Below are 23449 nucleotides of genomic sequence, written 5' to 3'. Positions count from 1 at the left end.
ATGCTTGAGGGCTGAGTGAATAAGTGGAATGAACTTCAAAGTGATCATTATAACTGCTATACCATTACTAGTACAGTTATATCCATCCTGGCACGTGGGCCAGAGTGGTGGAGACCACACGTAATCCCTACTTTAATCATTGTTTACTTTTTGAATACGCTGTATATATCACCTAGTCTCCCTGGCCATTTGTCCTTATATAGTTTATTCTATAGTGTGTGTGTGTGTGTGTGTGTGTGTGTGTGTGTGTGTTATAGTGTGTTCTGTGTATTGCCCTTCATTGTAGACTGAAAAGCCTTAACTACCTAGGAAGCTTATAGGCAGGTGTGCCTTTTATACCATGGTCATTTGTGTAAAACAAAATGTCATCAGAGGCACAGCTAGAGACCTGCTGGGAACTGATGAGAGCACAGGCCACTGCACAAATATGAAGTCAGGTCTTTCTTAGGCAACGCTGATGAGAGACTGGCAGGATGTACATGGCCAGAAGACAAAAGCCTGACCCTGCCCACCTCCCATTTCAGGCTTTGTTCTTTCTTTCTTCAGCTTTTTCACCCACAGGTACTTCCTGGACCATTTAAGATAAGCTGGTAGAGTTAAGTTCAGGTGCTTGCCAAGTCCTCAGGGGTGTTCAGAAGCTTCTTTTTATCTTTATTGGGACCAGGTGAATATAAATAAATGATGAGATAGATAGGTGCATAGGTAACTAGGTTCATAACAGTAGATAACTTAGTAGATTAATAAACTACAAGTATCTGGGTTTCACCAGACCCTTGTTGAGTCGAGACCACAGTCCCTGATCTCAGTTCATTTTCAGTCTCAATGGGAACAAAACTTAAACACTGTCAATATTTTCTAGGTGTAAAAAAAAAAAAAAAAAGCTCTTAACAAGGTCAGCCATGTGATGGAAAGGAAGGCTGCTAGGAAAGATGTTAAGTTGCAGGACTGTGATTTAAATCTGAGCCCTGTCTGTGAGGTTGGCATGGCCCCAGCTGCCTTGAGGGTCTGCACTGCAGAGGTAATCTGATGGCCCAGATTCAGGTTCCAGCTCTACCACTGCCAGCTTTACAATTTTGTGCTTCAGTTTCCTCATCTGCAAAACGAGGATGATAATAGTCCCTGCCCTATAGAGTTACTGTGTAAACACTAAGAGCAGCCCCAACACATATTAAGAGTTCAGTTGTCTGGACTAGACGCACGCATTGGCTTGGACCATCTTTGCCTGAGTTATCACAACCACAAATAATCAGGGCTATGTCTGGGCTTCAGAGTGGAGTTCTGGCTGTAGTATTGCTTAGTCGTGATTGTGAAACGTGTTCCTGCTTTCCTCCAGGATGTCGCTGGAAACTGCCCTGCCCGGGGATGTCAGTTCCACCTTGGTCCCTGGGCTCTCTAATGGGAAGACAAACACCAGCCAAATATAGTTCACCTAGGACTGCCTACCTGTCTCTTTGCTATGAATAGAATTTGCTTTTTGACTAGCATGTAGACATTCCAAGCCCTGGCTGGGTCTCAGGGTTGGGAGGGGGAAGGAAAAGCAGGAATGCAGAAACCACAGACCCAAGGGAAGTGATTTGGGAGCCTCCCAGACGGTGAATAATCCACTACTCATTGTTGGTGGGGAAAAGCATTTGTCAAGAAACTCGGTTCTGAGCAGGGTCACGCAGTGATTTGCACATGGGAAGGAGACTTTGGTGCAAGTGAAAATGGATGTAGTTAACTGGGAAGACTTCCTGGAGGAGCTGGGGTGCTGGGAAGAAAGGCAGAGTCCATCTGGGCCATTCTGACCAAGGTCAGCACTCTTGGGGGTTTTCTAGACAGTGGCCTGCACTTGGGGTTTTCATCTTACCTCTGCCCTTTCTTGTATTATCTGAAGCAATTAGCCTCACCTCTTTGAGCCTCAACCTTCTCATCTGCATAAAGGGGACATGTTTGAGGATTACTATATGAATGTTTAGTATAGTTTGGGCACATGGTAGTTGCTCATTTAAGTATTTTAAAAATATTTTCAGTATTTGACCCAGTGCTGGGTTCAGTGCCAGCCACTGAAAATTCAAAGATGAATGAATCCCAGTCTCTGCCCAGTCCAGGGGGAAACAAGTTTGCTGGGAAGACGCTGATGAGCTGGTTAAGCCACAGACCTGACCCACAGCAGATATCTCCAGCTTGTCAGGGCAGCAGCACATTTTGACCTGTTGCATTAGTGGAAAACTTCTTACCAACATAGGTGATCCATCAGAGCCTAGGTAGTGCCTGTTTTCTATGAGTAGATACAGGCTATAGGATGTGAGGGGCTGGGCACCCAGAAGCCTGATCCAGCCCAGCAGACCACCCCTAGCCACCCTGCAGGGCCACTGTGCCTTCCACCTGCTTTCTGAAGGTCAGCACTGCCCCCAGCTGTTAGATATGTTTGGCACAACTGAGGCTTCACAGTTTGGGGCTTTCTCTTGTTCTAGTGCCTAGGAGGGAACATACAGAAATCCTTGCCTATGCCCTGAACCCACTCTGTTGAAATGTGGGACCCCTGCCAGGACATCTGGACTCAGGAGCCCCAAAGCCCTGGCTGGGGGTGAAGCAGAAACTCAACATCCCTTGTGGTCACACGCCAGCCTCCTGTAGTCTGCATATTTTGTACCTCCCATCTAGACTAGAATCCCTTTCTTTGGAATCTATCTTCATTTTCCCCATCTTTCAAGGACCAGCTCAAACGCATCTTCCTCTGGGAAGCATTCCCTGACTTTTTATAGAATTAGCTTCCAGACTCCTCTGTCTGCCTGACCCCGGAGGAGCAGCAATGTGTAAACACAGGGAGATCAGAGCATGTCAGTTAGATCTGATGCACCAGTAAAAGTGCAGGGTGGAGAGAGGGTGCTGGGAAGGCTGGGAAGGCTGACAATAACAGAGATGAAATGCCACTGGTTGAATTTCCCTGCAGTGGGGAGCTATTGAGAGTTCTTAGCAAAGGAAGAGGTCTGGTAAGGTTGGCAATAGAAGAGATTTCTTTTGCCATAAGAAATGGTGGAGTGGGATGGAGTAGAGTGGGGAGAGGGAAGGTTGGGAACCTAGAGGCAAGGTTATAGGAGGCAGGTAGAAAATTTTCATCAGTTTCCCCAAATGCCAGGCTGTAAAAAGTGTATGTTGGATTTATGTGGGGAATATTGTAAAAATATAGATTCTGGGGCCCCTTTCCCCACATGTGGATCTGGAATGGGGCTAGAGCCCCTGGGTATGTGCTCTAATTCAGTATCAAACCCAAAACCTTTTGGTGTATGCGATGATGCTCCAATCAACTGAACCACCCAGCCAGGGCAAGAGTAATTTTCTTAGTGTTACTTGGTACAGTGATTAGAAATTGCCCTACTAGAGGATTTGAAGAATTAAGTAACAAAATGCTTATGCCAATCTGAATTTTTATAAATATTTATAAAACTTTGCTACAGTTATCTTGAATTCTTTGTAGAACCAAGATGGAGAGGAAACATAAAAGGAGTAAATTTATAGTATATAATTTTTAGCTAATAGATCGAACCACCTGCTCCTCCATGGCATGTCACTAGGTCTGAGGTCCTGCCATCTGTGGGACAATTATTTGAGTCTCTCAGACTTATTGACTTTCCCAAAACTCTGTGAAAGTGCAAAGAGCAACCTCGTCAAGTATTCATCAGAAAATATCTGATGAAAAGCAGGGCAAGGGCATGAAGGGAGCCCGAGGCCAGGATGCTGGGTGCGTAGCATGCTTACAGAAGAGGGAGGAAGGCCAGGGAGACACCGGTCACTGCCCCGGGCCCTCACTCAGGAGTTGACACCTGCGGTGGTTGGGGAATGAACTCCAGCCATAGGGAACCTGGGTGCAGGTACCAGCCCTGCCTCTTAGGAACATGGGACCTGAGCAGGTCACCTTCCCTCTGTGGTCCTCAGTTTCCCCCACTGGAAAGAAGGGTGGCTGGCTGAGATGGAGTCCATGTGACTTCCAGCTTTGAAATGCTGACCTGCTGCTGGGGAGAAGGGCCCTGAGATGCACTTGGAGCCCAGGAAGCCTAGATTGCCTGGCTCCTGGCTAGCCCTGGGAAGGTGCCCGCACTTGGGGCTCCACCCAGAACAACTTTGCCCCACAGCTTGGCAAGGACCCCCATTCTGAGCCACTTCCAGGGTATCCGTGGGGCACTGACTGAACAAGGAAAGGTTGCAAAGCTGGAAGGGCCTGCCAGGGTTCTGATCCTTCCAGCTATTGCTGGGCAGCTGAGGTGGTCATGGCTGTGTTAGACTGTGAGCTCCCACAGGCTAGGGCAGTGGCTTTAGCTCATCATGAAACACCGGCTGGAGAGGTGGGTTAGCAAAGGAGTAGAAGCCCTGAGTGCTGCCCTTCCTGGACACCTTAAGAATCCAGGGCCAGAGAGAGTAACACTTGAGAGTAATCTCCCCCTTAGAGAGCTCATCCTTGAATACCCACCAGCACCTCCTCCTGTGCCACCCAGCCTTTGTCCAGTGGCATCCACGTCCATTATCCTGCAGACCCCACTGCAGCCCAAGGCACAGCTGAGGCAGAAATTGTTGTTATGCATTTTCTAGGTTAGACAACTGATGCTTAGGGAGCTAAAATCCACTCAGAGGCACTCACAGAGCAGATACTAGAGCCCAGGCCTCCCGTCCCTAACACTCCTGGTGTGCCACACAGCCACAGTCCCAGAACCACAGCTGGCATTTGAGTGACCCAACAGCAGTGTGAATGTGGGTGAGGGAGGCATGGGCAGAGCCAGGGACCGTGGGTTCTGCTTGAATCTCCCTGGTAAACCTTTCAGGGACCTCACTGGGTTTCACAGTTGGAGATGCCCAGGCATGGATGCATGGCAGTAACCCTCTCTTCTCTTGTGTGTGTGTATTTCCGTGTGTGTGTTTTTGTCACATAGAAGAGCGTGAATTCCCCTCCGTGGCTATTGATCTCCAACACGGGACTAAAGGGGAGAAGAGGCCGGACGGAGCCACCTGCGGCACCCAGTGTGGCTTCTCTCTGCCGGGACCAGGGATGACTGGGCCATGCACACAGATGTCTCCAGCCTTCAGCAGTTCACATAGCACACAGGGGACTCATGGGGGGCCCCTTGCCACTGCCAACTGAGACAATATGATGGCAACATTGACGTCCTTCATGACGTTTCCACGACAGACATTTAGGCAGAAAGTGCTGACGCATTTTCTGTCTGCAAAATAGAGGGCCATGCCTCACCGATGTGACTAGTTTGAGCTCCGATGACTTGCTCTGAGTCCACTCACAGCCAGTGACACTTGCAAAAAACTCCCACAGCCGTCTTGGGTTTGGCTTCCTCCGCTCTTGACCAATGTGGCCAAAGCCAGACACCTCCTTGGGACACTTGGATTATCCATAAATGAAGCCCGCCCTGACCCTCCCTGAATAGCATCTGAAGTCTCTGTGGAGGTCATGGATCCTGAACAAAGTGTCAAGGGCACCAAGAAGGCTGAGGGAAGTCCCCGGAAGCGGCTGACCAAAGGAGAGGCTGTTCAGACCAGTGTTTCGGCCAGTGCCCCATACCCAGGTGGCAGCACAGCCGCCACCCCCGAGCTCCCCCTCCAAGAGCTCCTAGCCCCGCAGCCCTTCCCAGGCCCCTCATCGGTTCTTAGGGAAGCCTCTCAGGAGAAAACGGGCCAGCAGCAGAAGCCCCCCAAGAGGTCCTCTGTCGAAGCCTCTGTCCACATCTCGCAGCTTCAGCAGCACCCTCTGACACCAGCATTCATGTCACCTAGCAAACCTGAGCACCTCCTGGAGGGGTCCACGTGGCAGCTGGTCGACCCCATGAGACCTGGACCCTCAAGCTCCTTCATCGCCCCTGGGCTCCCTCCTCAGAGTCAGCTCCTCCCTTCCCATACTTCCATCATCCCCCCCGAAGACCTGCCCGGCATCCCCAAAGTCTTTGTGCCCCGTCCCTCCCAGGCCCCCCTGAAGCCCACGGAAGAGGCACACAAGAAGGAGAGGAAGCCCCAGAAACCGGGCAAGTACATCTGCCAGTACTGCAGCCGGCCCTGCGCCAAGCCCAGCGTGCTCCAGAAACACATCCGCTCGCACACGGGCGAGAGGCCCTACCCCTGCGGGCCCTGCGGCTTCTCCTTCAAGACCAAGAGTAACCTCTACAAGCACAGGAAGTCCCACGCCCACCGCATCAAGGCCGGCCTGGCCTCGGGCGTGAGCAGCGAGATGTACCCCCCGGGGCTGGAAATGGAGAGGATCCCGGGGGAAGAGTTCGAGGAGCCCACCGAGGGAGAAAGCACCGATTCGGAAGAGGAAACGGGGACCATGTCCGCTCACCCCGCAGAGCTCTCCCCCAGGCCTAAGCACCCCCTCCTGTCCAGCAGCTTGTACAGCTCTGGGAGCCAGGGTTCCAGCCACGAGCGCTGTTCCTTGTCCCAGTCCAGCTCAGCCCCGTCGCTCGAGGACCCCACTCCGTTCGCCGAACCCCCATCTGAACACTCCCTGAGCCACAAACCCGAGGACACCCACACCATAAAGCAGAAGCTGGCCCTCCGCCTGAGTGAGAGGAAGAAGGTGATCGACGAGCAGGCGTTCCTGAGCCCGGGCAGCAAAGGCAGCACTGAATCGGGGTATTTCTCCCGCTCGGAGAGCGCCGAGCAGCAGGTCAGCCCCCCGAACACCAACGCCAGGTCCTACGCGGAGATCATCTTCGGCAAGTGCGGGCGGATGGGGCAGCGGGCCACCATGCTCACGGCCACCTCCACCCAGCCCCACCTGACCTTGTCCACCGAAGACAAGCCCAGCCTGGTGCCTTTGTCCGTGCCCCGGACGCAGGTCATCGAGCACATCACCAAGCTCATCACCATCAACGAGGCCGTGGTGGACACCAGCGAGATAGACAGCGTGAAGCCCCGGAGGAGCTCGCTGTCGCGGCGCAGCAGCATGGAGTCGCCCAAAGCCAGCCTCTACCGGGAGCCCCTGGCGTCCCACAGTGAGAAGGGGAAGCCTGAACAATCACTGCTGAGCCTCCAGCACCCGCCCAGCACCACCCCCCCTGTGCCTCTGCTGAGAAGCCACTCAATGCCTTCTGCCGCCTGCACCCTCAGCAGCCCCCACCACACCTTCCGCGGTAGCTACTCCTTCGACGACCACGTCACCGACTCGGAAGCCCTGAGCCGCAGCAGTCAAGTGTTTACCTCCCACCCCCGGATGCTAAAGCGCCAGCCGGCCATCGAACTACCTTTGGGAGGGGAGTACAGTGCCGAGGAGCCAGGACCGAGTAGCAAGGACACAGCCCCCAAGCCTCCAGACGAGCCGGAACCCAAGGAAAGCGAGCTCACCAAAAAGACCAAGAAGGGCTTGAAGACGAAAGGGGTGATCTATGAATGTAACATATGTGGTGCTCGGTACAAAAAAAGGGACAACTACGAAGCCCATAAGAAATACTACTGCTCAGAGCTGCAGATCGCAAAGCCCGTCTCCGCAGGTGCTCCCGTGGCTCTGGAAGCCGAGAAGAGTCAGGCCGAGCACGAGCCGTGGTCCCAGATGATGCATTACAAACTGGGGACCACCTTGGAGCTCACTCCGCTGAGGAAGAGGAGGAAAGAGAAGAGCCTTGGCGACGAGGAGGAGCCGCCTGCCTTTGAGTCGACAAAAAGTCAGTTTGGCAGCCCCAGGCCGTCTGATGCTGCTCGGAACCTTCCCCTGGAGTCCACCAAGTCACCAGCAGAACCGAGCAAGTCGGCGCCCTCCCTGGAGGGACCCGCGGGCTTCCCGCCAAGGACTCCCAAGCCAGGGTCCGGTTCAGAATCAGGAAAGGAGAGGAGAACAACATCCAAAGAGATTTCTGTCATCCAGCACACCAGCTCCTTCGAGAAGTCGGACTCTCTGGAGCAGCCCAGCGGCTTGGAAGGGGAAGACAAGTCTCCAGCCCCAGCCCCATTCTCATCACCCCCGCCCGCCCCGCACGGACGCTCGGCTCACTCCCTGCAGCCCAAGTTGGTCCGCCAGCCCAACATTCAGGTCCCCGAGATCCTGGTGACCGAGGAGCCCGACAGGCAGGACACAGAGCCGGAGCCAGCCCCGAAGGAGCCCGAGAAGACAGAGGAGTTCCAGTGGCCCCAGCGCAGCCAGACTCTTGCCCAGCTCCCGGCTGAGAAGCTGCCACCCAAGAAGAAGAGACTGCGCCTGGCGCAGATGGCCCAGTCCTCAGGGGAGTCCAGCTTCGAGTCCTCTGCACCTCTGTCCCGAAGCCCAAGCCAGGAAAGCAGTGTCTCTGTGAGTGGATCTAGCCGCTCCGCCTCCTTTGAGAGGGACGACCACGGAAAAGCCGAGGCCCCCAGGCCCTCGTCCGACACACGCTCGAAACCCTTGGGCACGCACATGCTGACTGTCCCCAGCCACCACTCACACACCCGAGAGATGCGGAGGTCAGCCTCAGAGCAGAGTCCCAACATTTCCCATTCTGCCCACATGACTGAGAGGCGCAGCAAATCATTCGACTGCGGCAGCTTGTCCTTGACAGGCCCTTCTGTACCAGTCCCAGTGGCTCCAGCAGCCCCAGCAGCCCCAGCGGCCCCAGTGGCCCCTCCAGAGAGAAGGAAATGCTTTTTGGTGAGGCAGGCCTCTCTGAGCAGGTTTCCAGAAACAGAGCTGGAGGCCACCCCCATGGGAAGACAGGAGAGTGAGGAGCCAAAGCCCTCATCCAGTAAAACTGTGGCCAAAAGCTCACTGCCCCAGATTTCCTCAGTGGCCACCTCACACACTGGGCACCCAGGAGGCAAGAGCCAGGTGCAGGACAGACCCTCCCTGGGGTCCACTCCGCCCTACACAGAAGCACTGCAGGTGCTCCACCACCCCATTGCCCAGCTCCCCCTGCATGAGAAGCCGTGCCTGCCCCCACCCGTCTCCCTTTTCTCCTTCCAACACCTCTTGCAGCATGAGCCAGGACAGTCTTCAGAATTCTTCTCCACCCAGTCCATGTCTAGCCTCCTCTCCTCACCATACTCCATGCCCCCAATTCCTCCCTCCTTATTTCAAGCACCGCCATTTCCTCTCCAACCTACTGTTTTGCACCCAGGCCAACTCCACCTCCCCCAGCTCATGCCTCACCCAGCCTTCAGGCAGCCCCCTTCGTTTCTCCCCGTGCCATACCCATCCTCCTCAGCACTCTCTTCTGGGTATTTCCTGCCTCTGCAATCCCAGTTTTCCCTTCAGCTCCCTGGTGATGTGGAAAGCCATCTGCCGCAGATCAAAACCAGCCTGGCCCCACTGGCGACAGGAACAGCTGGCCTCTCCCCCGGCACAGAGTACAGCAGTGACATCAAGCGGCCCCCTATACCTACCCCCTCCAGCTGCTCAGTGCCCATATCAGCCCCTCCATTGGCCCTGCCCGCCTGTCCAGATACAATGGTGTCCCTGGTTGTACCTGTCCGAATTCAGACCAACATGCCATCCTATGGGAGCGCCATGTACACCACCCTCTCCCAGATCCTAGTCACCCAGTCCCAAGGCAGCTCAGCAACTGTAGCTCTTCCCAAGTTTGAGGAGCCCACATGCAAAGGGACGACAGTGTGTGGGGCAGATGTGTACGAGGTCGGGCCCAGACCAGCTGGGATGAGTGAAGAGCAGAGCAGAGGTTTCCAGACTCCATACCTGAGAGTGCCTGTGACATTATCTGAAAGAAAAGGCACTTCCCTGTCATCAGAGGGTGTCTTGAGCCTGGAGGGGAGTTCATCGACAGTGGGGGGAAGCAAACGTGTCCTTTCACCAGCTGGCAGCCTTGAACTTACCATGGAAACCCAGCAGCAAAAACGGGTGAAGGAAGAGGAGGCTTCCAAGGCAGATGAAAAACTAGAACTGGTAAAACCATGCAGTGTGGTGCTTACCAGCACTGAGGATGGCAAGAGGCCAGAGAAATCCCCCTTGGGCAGTGAGGGCCAGGGCAGGAGGGAGCTAGAATTGCTGTCCAGTCTGCCCACAGATCTATCTGACGCAAAGGAAATTACTCCCATTCCTCACCCCACACTACCCCATGTGACAGCTCCAGTCTCAGAGGCTTTGAAGGAATGTGGGCAGCCATCTGGTAAACCTCACCGAAGAGGGTTGCCCCCTCTGAGTGTGAAGAAAGAAGATTCCAAGGAACAACCTGACCTTCCTTCACTGGCACCTCCCAGCTCACTTCCTCTGTCAGAAACGTCCCCCAAACCAGCCAAGTCTCAAGAAGGTACGGACTCAAAGAAGGTACTGCAGTTCCCCAGCCTCCACACGACCACTAATGTCAGTTGGTGCTATTTAAACTACATTAAGCCAAATCACATCCAGCATGCAGATAGGAGGTCCTCTGTTTACGCTGGTTGGTGCATAAGTTTGTACAACCCCAACCTTCCGGGGGTTTCCACTAAAGCTGCTTTGTCCCTCCTGAGGTCTAAGCAGAAGGTGAGCAAAGAGACATACACCATGGCCACAGCTCCGCATCCTGAGACAGGAAGGCTCGTGCCATCCAGTTCCCACAAGCCCCGCATGACAGAGGTAAGTTCAGTTCTATTTTTGCTTCTCCCCACTGATTTAAAAAAACAAAAACAAAACAAAACCAAAAAAAAACAACAACACACATACAAAAAATATTTGCTGAGCTTTTAAAGCCACGTTGTCCTCAGGAACCATTTGCAAAGTTAGTGAGAGATGAGTGGCCAGATTTCATCTCTGTCAGCTGGGACTGGTCACCTTACCAGGAAACATTTATTGGGTTCCTTTGTCAATGTGTCCCTCATGCCATACATTTCAGTAAAGTTAGCTTTAAAGTGATCCTGCTTTCCCATTAGCTGCTATTGTGAAATCAAAGACACAATCTCAGCTGGGAAAAAAGCCCCACAATTCTCCAAAAGACTGTTTGGAAAACTTGGCTGATGGGAATGCCTACAGCAGTTTTAGAACTTTATACCGCTCCGTTGTATGTTTCTTCCAGTCCTGTTAGCCTTTTTCTGCTTTTCTTATTCTCTACATCTGCTGTTTTCGTTCTCTGGTACCACTCGGAATCTTCTCATTTCCAGAGATTCTAGAATGTGACAAAACTCCTGAAATAGTCCTTTCTTTTCTGTAAAGCTGGGGTGCAGTATCCCTCTTTACCAGTAGGTGGCAATATCACTCACAGCTTGACCCAACTATGCTGTGTGGTAACACCTGGACCCACTAAGGGCTCACATTTACTCTTCCATTGCCTCTGACCTGAGGCTGCATCAGGAACTATATAAAATTAACAGGTCCCTTAAAGTTCAGGAAGTTTGAAATTTGATAAATGACACCTTCATACCCTGACAAGACCAGCTTAAGGACTCAGGCCATGATGTGTTATGCTGACTGGCATTTGTGGAATAATCACTGGTCTGTTGATTGAGCAGTCTCAGCTGTGCCAGGCACTGTGCTTGGCCCTTGAATCAGTCAATGCTCATCTCTAACTGTGATGTAGCAGAATTATCCCCATTCTGTAGATGAGGGAACTGAGAATTAGAGGGTGAGAGATAGCAAGGTCACATGGTAAATATTTGGCAAACCCAGAATTTGAACCTAGACCTGTCTGACTCCATAAAGTATTTTTTTTTCCTTTCAATTATTTGAGGAAAGAAAACCTTAAAGTGTGTCTTCAGACCAGTAGCTTTGACCAAATCAGGCATGAATCTCCTAAACTAAATTCACATAATAGACAAATGTACAAAACTGTGTTCTATAACTTTCTTATATTCATATCCTCCTCTTTATCACTGAGTGAATTTTGTGCATTGAGTTTGTTCTTAGCTCAGCCAGATAGTCTTCACAGAACCGTTTCCCAAATTTATTCTCTAAATGTCCTTATCAGTCTACAGACATCCCTAAACAAGATTTCCACTTTTGCAATAAACATCATTACTGATTTGCTCTCCAATATCTCTTATTAGCTACAGGTACTCCCCAGATGCTGTTGTAATTATGTTCATATCTATAACTACCTGTGTACCTACTATGTGCCAGGTACAATGCTAAACTTTACTTTTCCCCTCACAACTACCTTGAAAGTTAGGGTACTCTATGGCCATTTTATGGATAAGATGGCAAAGCACAGAGAAGTAGGTAACTTGCACAAGGCCACACAGTAAATGGCAGAACCTGGATTCAAAACTAGATCTCACTCCAAAGCCCTCTCAGATGGTCTGGACTGCTTCTCTGTTTTAATACTAAAAGGCTATTTAATTAAAAGGAAGAGTTAATTTGACTTAATTGGGTTTGACAATTGGTTTAATATTTGAAATTCTTAAAATGAGCTTGAAACCTGCAAACTTTTTCTTGGAATATTCTATTTGATTTATGGCGTATTTCCTGCCAACGTGCAGTGGCCTACAACTCAGATTCCCTGATTCTCAACCAGCTACCTTTCTGCTCAGCCCCAGCACATGCTGTCAGAGCAGGTGTGGTGGCTGGCACGGTGGACTACAATTCTTCCATTGTCCCAGCACCAGGACACATAGTTGCTTCTCCCGCTGGCTGTAAGCAGTGCAGTTTCTCATGATAGTGGCCTGAAGTAGGATGAGAATCTCATTCCCGTCACTGCAGGCTACAGCCGCCAGCCCAGCATCACTGCTCCCTATTCAAGGGTGTTCCCACCCCCAGCTGCCATCAGGGGGTCTAAAGATATGTTTTCTCTTGACAAGGGCTTGGAAAGCCTGCCTGTCCCTTTGTGAGATAAGCCACGGTGTCCCATAAAGCACCTTCTCACTGTATACCACATGACTATAAAATTGTGTTCATTTCACTAATAACAAAATTTATCAAAATACAAATGCTTCCCCCTTTGCAGAAATCAATAACTTAATATAAAATAATAATAGCATTTAGCTCAGAGACTAATTACAGCCACACCTGTTCAAGGTGGCTCACCCAAATTTCATAAGCAAAACTGGAGAGGTCTGAGTCAGTTGTTAGTTGGATGTGAATCACGGAAACCAAGATGTCAAAAGAAGTGTGTGTGATCAGAAGAGGGTGTCCATGTTGGTGATTTAGTCCTGAACCAATCAATTCTGCCTCGGGCGCTGGAGAAAAGCAGCTTTCTTTCCTAATGGAATTGTCAGATCTTACCTACCTAAGAGAAGTTTTGCATGCAATCAAATAAATAAAAGATGTTCTCATCGAGCCAGCGCTCACCACTGAGACCCATGAAGAGAATAGGTTCCCTCAAGTGCACGCCTTGGCTCTGGGAGGTCCTGTTGGTCAGGGCTCTCAGGAAACCTCCTCTCTACTCCCAGCAATGCCATTAATCTGCTGGGTGACATTGACTATCTGATCTATAAAAGAGAATTAGACTAGTTAATCTCCTCAGGCGGAGCCTTCATTTATTTGTTCAACATTCCTAAGTGCCCTCACTGAGGTAAGCTCTGTTTTGGGTGCTGTTATGACCAAGGAGACCAAGATTGAGGACCTGTCCCCAGCAGCTCCCTGATGATGTAAAAGAAACAGCATCTGCAGCTCTCATGGGAACAAGGCCTGGTCTTCCCGTGAAAATAACTTGGTTAGAGACCTAGTCTGAGTCACCCCATGGCCTTGCATGAGAGACTCCACCTCTCTGGGGGTCAGCTCCCTTCTTTCTGTAAAGTGGGGTTACAGCACCTCTTCATGGGGCAGAGTGGAGATTAAATGAGCCGCGATTGAGTGTGAACATGGACGCCATTGGAGGCGTCATTCCAGTTACCGTGTAACCTGTGACGATTTTGCCTTCCTGCGGTGGGCCAGGTTCACCTCCCGTCGCTGGTTTCCCCGGAAGGCCAGAAAGACACAGCTCGAGCGGAGAGGGAAGAAGAGAAGCGCGGGAAGCCAGAGGAGGACGCTCCCGCCTCCAAGAGAGGGGAGCCCACGAGGATCAAAATCTTCGAAGGAGGGTAAGAGTCACGTCTGGTTTGCAATGTCTGCTTCCCGTGGAGAAGAGCCCGCGCCGGCTGGCTGGCTGTGGTGGCCCATCTGTGTTCAGAGGTGGTGAGTGTCTCAGCCGCAGGCCGCACCACAGGGGCCCTGGGGTTCCAGCCGTGCCTTCCAGGAGATGCCACCACTGTGGGATGCACAGGCCACCTCTGTTGAAGAACATGGGGCTGCCTGGTGAGGGGTGGGGACACTGGATGTTGTGGAGTGGCTGGGCTGGGTCTTCCTCCCGGCCCCTCACTCCGTCAGGTGCCGGTGGATTTCCGTCCTGCACTGGGGTCGATAGTGAGTCTGCCAGGTTCTGTCCAGACTACCATTTACCTCGGTGTGTGTTCCCAAAAGTCACCTCTGTCGGCACAAGCAGTCTCCCTGGCACGCCTGGTGTCCCACGGGGCACTCGTGCTCTGCCAACTGGACTGTTTGCAGGGCTGATAGCACATGGCACACACCAGCTGTTTACTCTGGTCTCCGTTCTGACTGGCTAGGGTCCAGGGCGCATTGGTTTGTAAATATTTAGAATCTCATCGCTGGATTTTTACCTGGGTGCTTGTCTTTGGGAACCTAACAATGTAAACACCTCAGAACTCACAGAGGTGGGCCCTCAGGGCTCCAGAAGGGTGCCTTGTCTCGGATTTGCTTTGTGGGAGTTTTGTGCGAGCTGTGTTCTGTGTGGCCACGTGTTTGCTCCCTGGGACATGAGTGTCTGTAAGCAGGTCCCGTGGTGTCTGTCTTAGGGTCCTGTGTCTGTGTCCCCAGTGTTATCAACGCAGCCCTCATCCCACCCGGTTCTAAAGGACAACGGCACGGAGGAAAACCTCCCTCCCAAGGACAACAGTCCCCATCAGCATGAGCTGTCACTGGGGGCCTGCGATTCTCCAGCACCTGTAGGTGCCTAACTCACAAAGCCAGAGTGGGAGGTGCCAGTTCCCCTGTGAGGTTGGGGAGATCAGAAGCTGCCAAGCTGCCCACGACCACCAGTGGGCACCCTCCAGTGGCCCTGACCAGCAGGAACTGTCCGGAGAAGGGATGTTCGGAAGTGAAACTTGGGGAATTGGGTTGTGCCAGTGACAGGGAGGGGGTCAGGGGTGGCAAACACCCCGAAGTGGCAGGAACACCTCCCCTTAGGGGAGAAACATCTGCCCAGAGTTCTAATAGCAGCTCCATTGAGAAACACTAGACCAAAGGGCTTTCAAAACACTGACTGGCCCTCTTGCCTTGGGGTGGACCAGTTTCCTCCCCTGCCATTTGGTTAGAGCGCCCTCGTGTGTCTCTGTTCCTCACACCATTGGGTCCTTTGAAGGCCATGTAGAGATTCATCAACGGGTGCACCTGGACTTGCCTTCTGCCCTCTGCTTCAAAGACTGTCCTTGGGGCCCAGGGGTGCTGATGTGCGTGAAGAGCTTTGCTTCTGCCCTGAGAGGCAACAACCTCCAAAACTCGGGTTCCCCAGGTGGCTCCCTGCTGCCTTATTCCCTGGGGAGCCTGAGATGCGGGAGGGCAGCTGGCAGGAGCCTCTCCCATCCGGCTGGTTCATAGCTCCAGCAACTGGCTGGAGTCTCAGCCACATGGTCTGCCTTCAGCTGAAAGGTGAGAACTACACCTGAGTTCCCTTCTCCTCTTCCTGCAGCCCAGGCATCGATCCTCACTCCTCCCCACCCCATCCCAGCCCCACCGGTCCGTCAAGGTTGTCACTTAGTCCCACCTGCTCTGTTTCAGAATCTCCCTCTTTCAAGGTCCCTCATCTGTGCCCCAAGCAACCCTCCCACTTACCTCTGTTCCACCCAGACAGTCCCCTTCCCCCTCCAGCTGTTTCCTCACCTGCAAAAAGGAATAATAACACACTTTGTGGATCGTTAGAGCATGCTGTGCGACCCGTGTAAAGGCCAGAGTTCGTGGGCATTGGGGTATTTCGTCACTGTTACATCCAGTTCTCCCATCTCCCTCCAGGATAATCTCATTCTGTTCCGTCACCTGTGAAAAATATCCTTACACTCTCAACAGGCCACATCCAGCTTGAGCACTTTGGGAGATTATATAGTGTTGCCAGTCAGACCCTCTTCTCCCGCAGCCCAGCTGTCCTGTCTGGGCCCTGGGTGCCTCCCACCCCCACTTCGGGTGACCCTTCTACATTCATGGGTCTTTTGGAGTTGGTATCAGCCCAGGAGTTTTGGGGAATGTGGAGTGAGAGTGGTTTTGGTTATCATGTAATGGGGAGCACTTCTGGCATTTCATAGGTGGGGCTGGGGATACAACCTTCCATACAACCAACCACAGAACCACTTGTCCCACCCCAAATGCCACCGGTGCCCCCACCCAAAACACTGAGTAAATCCTTCAGACACGCTGTCTGAGCTCACCAAGATTTTGCCTTGGACTCATTCCATTTTTCTTTCTTTTTTTTTTAACACAGTGAGCATTTGTGTTTCTCTTACCTCTGTGTTTCACAACCCTCCCACTTACCTCTGTTCCACCCAGACGGTATGTGTTTGACAAGGGTGTGCAGTGGGGTTCTGTTCCCGGGAGCCACTGAGCGATCTAGACAGCCAGAGGCTGAGAGGAGGAAGGGGACAGTGACTTGTGCACTGGCTCTCAAAGCTTCCATCCTGAAGCTTCTGCTCCCATCCATGGGCCAGAGCAAGCCACAGGGCCTCTCTTACCTCCCAGGGAGTGGGGAAGTGCAGGCCTACTGTGTGCCTGACAGAACCAGAGAGACTTGGTAGACAGCACTGACTACTCCAGTGGGTTTAACATAGAGCTGCAACTTGTTATTTTTACTCAACAGTGTTTTTGAGATGTATCCCTGTTGATCCATGGAGATCTAATTCATAGCAACGAGACACAGAAGTGGAGGCTGTATGGGTCCAACATCCATGAGTCTTTTTATCACTAGTCAACCACTCACTAGTCCCCTTACTCTTCTTGACCTCCAACCCAGCAATTGATCAATTAATCAATTCATCAAGGAGGAGCTATTTATTCAGTGCCTATGGGTGTTCTGTGCCAGAAGATATCATGAGCCAAGGTGGGGAAGCTGCGATTCTGCCCCCAGAGTGCTTGGGGACTGGCTCAGGTCGCAGTACAAGGCTCAGTGCTGAGGTGTGGACTGCTGGTGTTGAGATGCTTATAGCAGGAAGGGACCCACCTGGGTCAGAGAGAGTGTCCTGGAGGCATGGGGCTAGGCCTGGAAGGCTGGGTGAGACTTGGACAGGTGGAGAGGAAAGGTAGGTTGGTCAGCAGCCTGGGTGTAATGAAGACTAATGTACCTGTTCAGTTGGACTGACTTCTGGCCTTGAGTGTTCTCTCTTATCAATGTCATTCATTTCCTTGGCTTCAAACCTCGTCGCTTCACCAAGGACACTAAATCTGGGTCTCTAGCTAGGACCTCAGCCCTGAACTGTAGATCCTTGCTTCTCATGCCTCCTGGGCACCTTTGCCTGGGAGATCCAGGGCACCTCAAACTCAGCATGTGCTGACCAAGCCCTCCAGTTGCCACCAGCAGCATCTCCTTCCACATCTAGATCTCAGATGATGCACCCGGCTCTTCACACTCAAAACCGTAGTGTCATCTTGGATGCTTTCTTCTCCCCTGATCCTTCCCCTTCCAATTAGTCCCCAAATTCTGGTGTCCCCAAATTCTGGTCTGTGACTCAGATGCGGTTTCTCTTCATTCCCTGTGCCACGGCTCTGGCTTCCCTCTCTCCAGGACCCCGTTTGGTGCCACTGAGTGTCTTTGATCGAGGTCCTGCCTGTGCCACACCTCTGCCCCAGAGTCTCTGTGGCTGCCTCACCTCCAGCATCCAGTGAAAACTCAGTCTGATCTTCCTGGCCTCAGTCTGACCTGTGCCTGCTGGGGCCTGTCCATTGCCAAATTCTATTTTCCTTCAGAGGGCAGTGCTCAACTCTCTTCCCTAACTAACCTCCCAGGTCCTCCACACCCCCTCGTTTTAACAACACTGGTGCTGAAATCCATTCCTATCTCTCCTCAGGTCCCCCCTAGACTTAGATCTGAGGGCCGTGCTCCGTATACACTATGTATCAGTTCCCATTTATTGCATTATTTCCCAGCACACACCCTGTCTGCATTCCCGTCACCTCCACACGCAGACAAAGCCTGCATTCTCCAGGCAGCCGCTGGGAGTGCCCCGTCAGGAATGCGCTGCTCTCTCGTCCAGCACCTGTGTGTTGCCTTGGTCATTTAGAAGGGCTCCTTTGTTCAGGAATGTTTTTTTCACACAAAGTTATATTGTTCATCGAGGGTAATGCCTATATTGTCCTAACTCAAGTTCACTCTTCGCAAGAAAAGATGGGAGCTCAGCCCAAAGGGCTGGTGTGGCAGAGGAGGAGACGGGAACTGATAGGAACTACCTGGCTTCCGAAAGTAGTCATCCGAGCCCAGCCAGGGTAGGGGGTACTCAGAAAGGTGGCCAGGGCAGAAGCAGGGGTGGGGTGGGTTTAGAGTGGCAGCCCAGCCTCAATTTAGACCTGGGGAACAGAAGCCCAGCGGTGGGCCGGGCCAATGAGGGTGGGGTAGGGTGATTCATGGGCATGAGGTTGCCTAGGTCTGCCCCCAAGCCCTTCAGGCCTTTAGCAGAGAGATTCGATGCCTGACCTGCCAACTTCAAGACTCAGATGCTGAGCTGAGGGAAAACTGTTGGTGCTCCTGTCAGAGGGCACTGGCTGCCATCTCTTGTCACCCCAACACACTCCAATACCCCACTCCAGCCCCTGCCTCCCTGCTGACCCATTCAGTTCAGCGTATCCAAACTTCTCACCCTTAGAGCACTTCTTTGACAGGGGGCCTATGTCACCAGATTTTCCGTCTTCGCTTTAAAGAAAACTCTGAAGGAATTGGCTGTACTTGCTCACCTCCATGTCTTTCCTCCCTTCCTCCCTCAGACCCATTCCAGGTTGGCCTTTGGTCTCACACACCTCAGAAACTGCTTTTATCACGGTCAAGGGTGACGTCCACCCTGCGGAATTTCGAGGTCAGTGCTCACTTCTGTTCACCTTGACCTGCCGGCAGCACTGAACACAGTTGACCCTGCCCCCTCCCGGTCACACTTTGTCTTCTTGATTTCCAGGGCTGCATCTTTTTTGACTCCCTCTTCCTTTGCTGGCAGTACTTTCTCGAGCTTTTGGTGATTTTGCCTCATCTGATCTCTAAACATTAGGGCCCTCAGGGCTTAGCACCTGCCTCCCCTCTTCTCTGTCTAAACTCACTTCCAGGGGGACCCTACATACCATTTATAGGTGGATGACTCCAGACTCATGTCTCCACTGGACTTTCCAGAGTTCCGTGCCAGGTTTCTGACCATCTGTGTGGTGTCCACTGGGCGTGTGACCACAGCACAGCAGGTGCTGGAGAACCATGTGACTCATCTGGCTCTTGGTCCATTTGTTAAATAAATTATTTTAAGAGTTTACTTAATTCTGCATTGTTCCACTTGAAGGAGCCATATATATATATATATATATATATATATATATATATATATATATATTTTAATCCTCACCTGAGAACATGATTGGAGAGAGAGAGAGAGAGAGAGCGGAACATCAATGTGAGAGAGAAACATTGATCGGTTGCCTCCCATATGTGCCCCAATCAGGGATCTAACCTAAACCTTTTGGTGTATGGGACAATTCTCCAACCGAGCCACGCTAGCTGGGGGCCAGGGAGGTGGAGTTATCCTTTATACTGATCAAAACCTCTGTCCTAAGAGGCTAGCTGTGGAAGGAAGCAGGGAAAATGGGGCTAAGGGGTAGAGCTGGAAGGAGTGTGAGGTCGAGCAGGTGGGTGTTTAAACCGAGAGCTCCTCTGGTGTGTGCACATGCTGCTGGGAATGATTTAGAGCAGGGACAGATGATAACACTGCCCGGTGAGACAGATGGGACAGAGGGCGGAGCAGAGTCACAGAGCAGCTGCCAGGGGGTGGGCTCAAAGCAGTGATGAGAAGGGCAGTTCTACAGGAACAGGAAGAAAGAAAATGCTGCCGTGATGCAAGCAGAATTGATGATTGGGGGAGGCAAGGAGGGTCCTCAGTCCAGGCCACCTATGGGCTCCTGGTCTTCAGCAACAATAGATCTGCAAATGGCTATTTTGAAAACAAGAGCAGGAAATTTCTGTTCCTGGGAAACCACCTAGGTTCTTGGAAAAGTTATTTCTTTATAAAGATTATCCCCTAAATAAAAATTTCAGATGTTAAGTAGTCTAGTTAGGTTGACTCTCTGGACTGGCCTAGCATCTTTCTCCTGAGGACTCAAAGGACTTCCTGGGGAACACCCGCTCCAGACATCAGAGAAAGCTGGTTGTGTCACTAAGAAACCCAAGTCACGGACAGAAAAAAAAAATGCAAAATGGAAAAGAAAAAAGACATTGATCATGGGGCAGACTGAGTATCTGAGTAGCTGGGCCAAGTCCCCAGAGCCCCGAGGACTGGGGGGGAAGACCCAAATGCATCCTATTAAAATTTAAAGGAGGATCCATTTCCCCAGCGGGTGCAGCCTGATTCCTGCAGGCGGTCTGAGCCAGCAGGGGCTAAACCTTGAGAGGAGAGAGTGCAGGAAGTAGAGTCCCCACCCTAGCAAGTGGTGGCCCCCGAGAACTGTAGCTGCAGCCAGGGCATCCTCTGGGCCTGGGCAGCATGTGCCTGAGGCCCAGCTTCCGTCCTGCCCCCGGGAATCAGTCCAGGCATCCAGGAGCAAGCTGGCTTCTCCCTGTCTCTCCTGTAGGAGAAGCAGCCTCTTAGGAAGCCTCTCTCTTTCTTTCTCACTCTCTCTCAGTTTTTATTTTTATAAAAATTACACATGCAGCCCCGCCGGGCGTGGCTCAGCGGTTGAGCGTCGACCTAGGATCCAGGTGATGGCGGTTCAATTCCCGGTCAGGGCACGTGCCCGGGTTGCGGGCTCGATCAATGACTCTCTCATCATTGATGTTTCTATCTCTCTCTCTCCCTCTCCTTTACTCTCTCTGAAATCAATAAAGATATATTTTAAAAAATAATTTAAAAAAAAATTTTTAAATGAAAATTACACATGCACAGAGTTTGAGGATCCATATATTTCCTAAATTTTGTTATGGGAAACAGCAGTGCCCTTTCTCTTTCCCCCACATTTCCTCCTCCCCACTCTCAGAAACCATCCCTTTCATCTCTTTTGGCCGTTTACCTTGTTACCTCCCTATCTCTAAATAATGTGCCTGGGTTGCTCCTTCTTGGCTCTTCAGCTTTAGGCTTTAACGAGCGACACAAGAGCCTTTCACCCTCCCACACCCGCCCCCCTCCCCATCTCCTCTCGCTCTCATTAGAGGGGTACCGTCTACATTTCACAACTAAGTCTCATCATAAACCCTGGCTACGTTTTCTTTCCCATACAACTTTTCTGTTTTCACTGAGAATAATCATTGTGTGTGTGTTCTTGGGAAAGTTATTTCTTTGTAAAGATTATCCCGCAAATAAAGATGTCAGCTGTTTAATAGTCTAGGTAGGTCAACTCTCTGAACTGGCCTGACATCTTTCTCCTGGGTGCCCAAAGGACTTCTGCAAAACTAAGTGAAGTTAGAACACTTATAGAAAGTTAGTTTTCTTGACTTCGCTTAGTTTCCTATATATCTATTGCTAATTTGAACCCCAAATCTCACCTCACTGGCCTCTCCCCTGCTTCGTGAATTCCATCTTGCTGACACAGCCCCCCGAGTCCTTCAGCGGCTCCAGGCTGCACGGCTGCTCCCTGGGCCTGGCCCACAGCTGCCATCCGGGGTCTCCCTTCACCCCGCCCTGGAGACTCTCTCGCCTCCCATGTTGGGTCTCCTCTTTCTGGAAACATCCATCTTCATCTTCCTCCGTTTACTTGTTCATTTTCACAGAGACTGCCCATCAACGTGGTCTTCTTTTGAAAGGGTCCATGAGAGGTGAGTTTTCTGGCAATTCACAGGACTGACAGTGTCCGGAATGTCTTTATTCCATTTCTCAGTGGGTTGAAGTGTAGAATCCAGGTTGGAAATGGTTTTCCGTCGGTTCTGAAGGCAGTGCCCCCTGTCCTAGAGCTGCACCTAGCATCCATTCTGAGCCCCGTTTCGTTACAGGCTCGGGTGGTCTCTCTGCCCCGGCCACGGGAGCCACTGGAGTCTGTAAGCCAGGGCGTCTTTGATGACCGCATGGGGACAGCAGTTCAAAAGGGAGAGAGGTGAACGTTAGCTCCAGATCTGTAACCGGGTAATCCATGGACTGTAAAAACAAAAGCAAAGAAGAAAAATGGCACGTGGGTTGTTGGGCAGATGGAGTGTCTGACAGTGAGATGAGCCCACTGGGATTTATTAGCAGCAAATCACAGAAACACCTTCTCCGTCTTTGGGCATTGTGTGAAGCGAGGACTCCCCCAGGAGGGAGGTGCCGTGGTGTGAGCCCAGAGCTGGGGACCTGGGCAAGTCGCTTTTCCCCTCTGGGTTTATTTCCTCATTTGCTTGGAGGAGGTGGGAAAGGACTTGACCTTGGAGTCCAGGCCCGGAGTCTGAGTCCTGACCTGCCTTTACTGCCTCTGAGATCTGGGGCGCCCCCTGGACCTCGGTTTCTCATCTGCCACGCGGTTTGGGCGGCCCTTCCCTGATGTGACGTGCAGGATCTTTGCCCCTGCTGTCAGCCGATGAGCTGTGTCAGCCCCGCGCTCAGTGCTGGGAAATGCTGCTCAGAGACAGTCAGCGGGAAAGGCCTGGGCAGGGGCGCTGTGTGGGCTGTTGAGGTGGGTCTCTCCCTAAGGAGAAGGTGGCCTCTTCTAAAGGTTGGGGAACCTCATCCAAACTCGTGGGTAGGGTGCCCCTCCTTGGGCAGGGCCTTTGCCCGTGTGCCCAGCCCGAGGTGAGACATCTCAGGGAAGAATTGGGAAGGATTTCCTTTTGGAGCCCAGAGTTGGGTATTGGGTGTTGACTTGTCTGGACACACGGGTGAGGGGGTGAGAAGGGGAAAAAAGATAACAGTCCATAGAGGGTCCCCTGGCCCCTCAGCTTATAATAAGGAACAAGTTGCTCCCTCCCCAGGGTCTGGAGCCTCTTCGAGGAAGGGTCCCAGCTGTGGTCTGTTCCCTCTAAGCATCCGTGGCTCCTTGCTGTCCGCAGGGTGAAGGCCCAGCCCTGACTCTGACACCTTCCAGCCAACCCTGCCCCTGCCCTGCGCCTGCCGGCCTCGGCACCCTCAGTCATGCTCTTTGGCGCTCCTGGGTGTTTTTCTTCACCCTGGAAGCACAGGTGCCTCTCGGGACTGTGGGGAATGTTGAGTAGAGTCAGGCACGTCGAAGCACTTGCCCAGAGCTTGGCACACTCCATCCCACCCCACTGCTAGTCAGAGGGAACGAGTGGCCTCCCTCACTCCCTGCCCTCCATGGAGAGCACCTATCTCAGTGTAGCAGTAGAACCAGACCAGGGTTCAAATCCTGGCTCTGCTACTGATTAGAATGTCACTTAACCTCTCTAGGCTCAGTCTTCTCACCTGGAAAATAAGAATAGTAGTAGTACTTATTTATTAAAGGTGTTTA

At 51.9% G+C, this 23449-nt stretch overlaps 1 protein-coding gene across 2 annotated transcripts in view; it reads left to right on the top strand.

The window, feature by feature from the left end:
• Nucleotides 1-5419: 5419 nt before the first annotated feature.
• The window catches only part of HIVEP3 (HIVEP zinc finger 3), a gene marked incomplete at its 5' end in the record, with an annotated part of 45823 nt that continues 27793 nt past the window's right edge, over nt 5420-23449 (top strand). Inside the window, 2 exons of one of the 2 annotated variants that reach the window (XM_081144378.1) lie at nt 5420-10513; nt 13742-13887. In XM_081144378.1, coding sequence (XP_081000504.1) covers nt 5438-10513; nt 13742-13887 — 5222 coding nt within the window. The remainder of the gene's footprint in view (nt 10514-13741; nt 13888-23449) is intronic. The other variant, XM_081144377.1, reaches the window with a different exon arrangement.

This window comes from Miniopterus schreibersii (genome assembly GCF_964146895.1).
Source record: "Miniopterus schreibersii genome assembly, chromosome: 8".
Lineage (NCBI taxonomy): Eukaryota > Metazoa > Chordata > Mammalia > Chiroptera > Miniopteridae > Miniopterus > Miniopterus schreibersii.
Note: the sequence above shows the minus strand (reverse complement) of the source record. Positions and strands in the feature narration are given on the sequence as shown.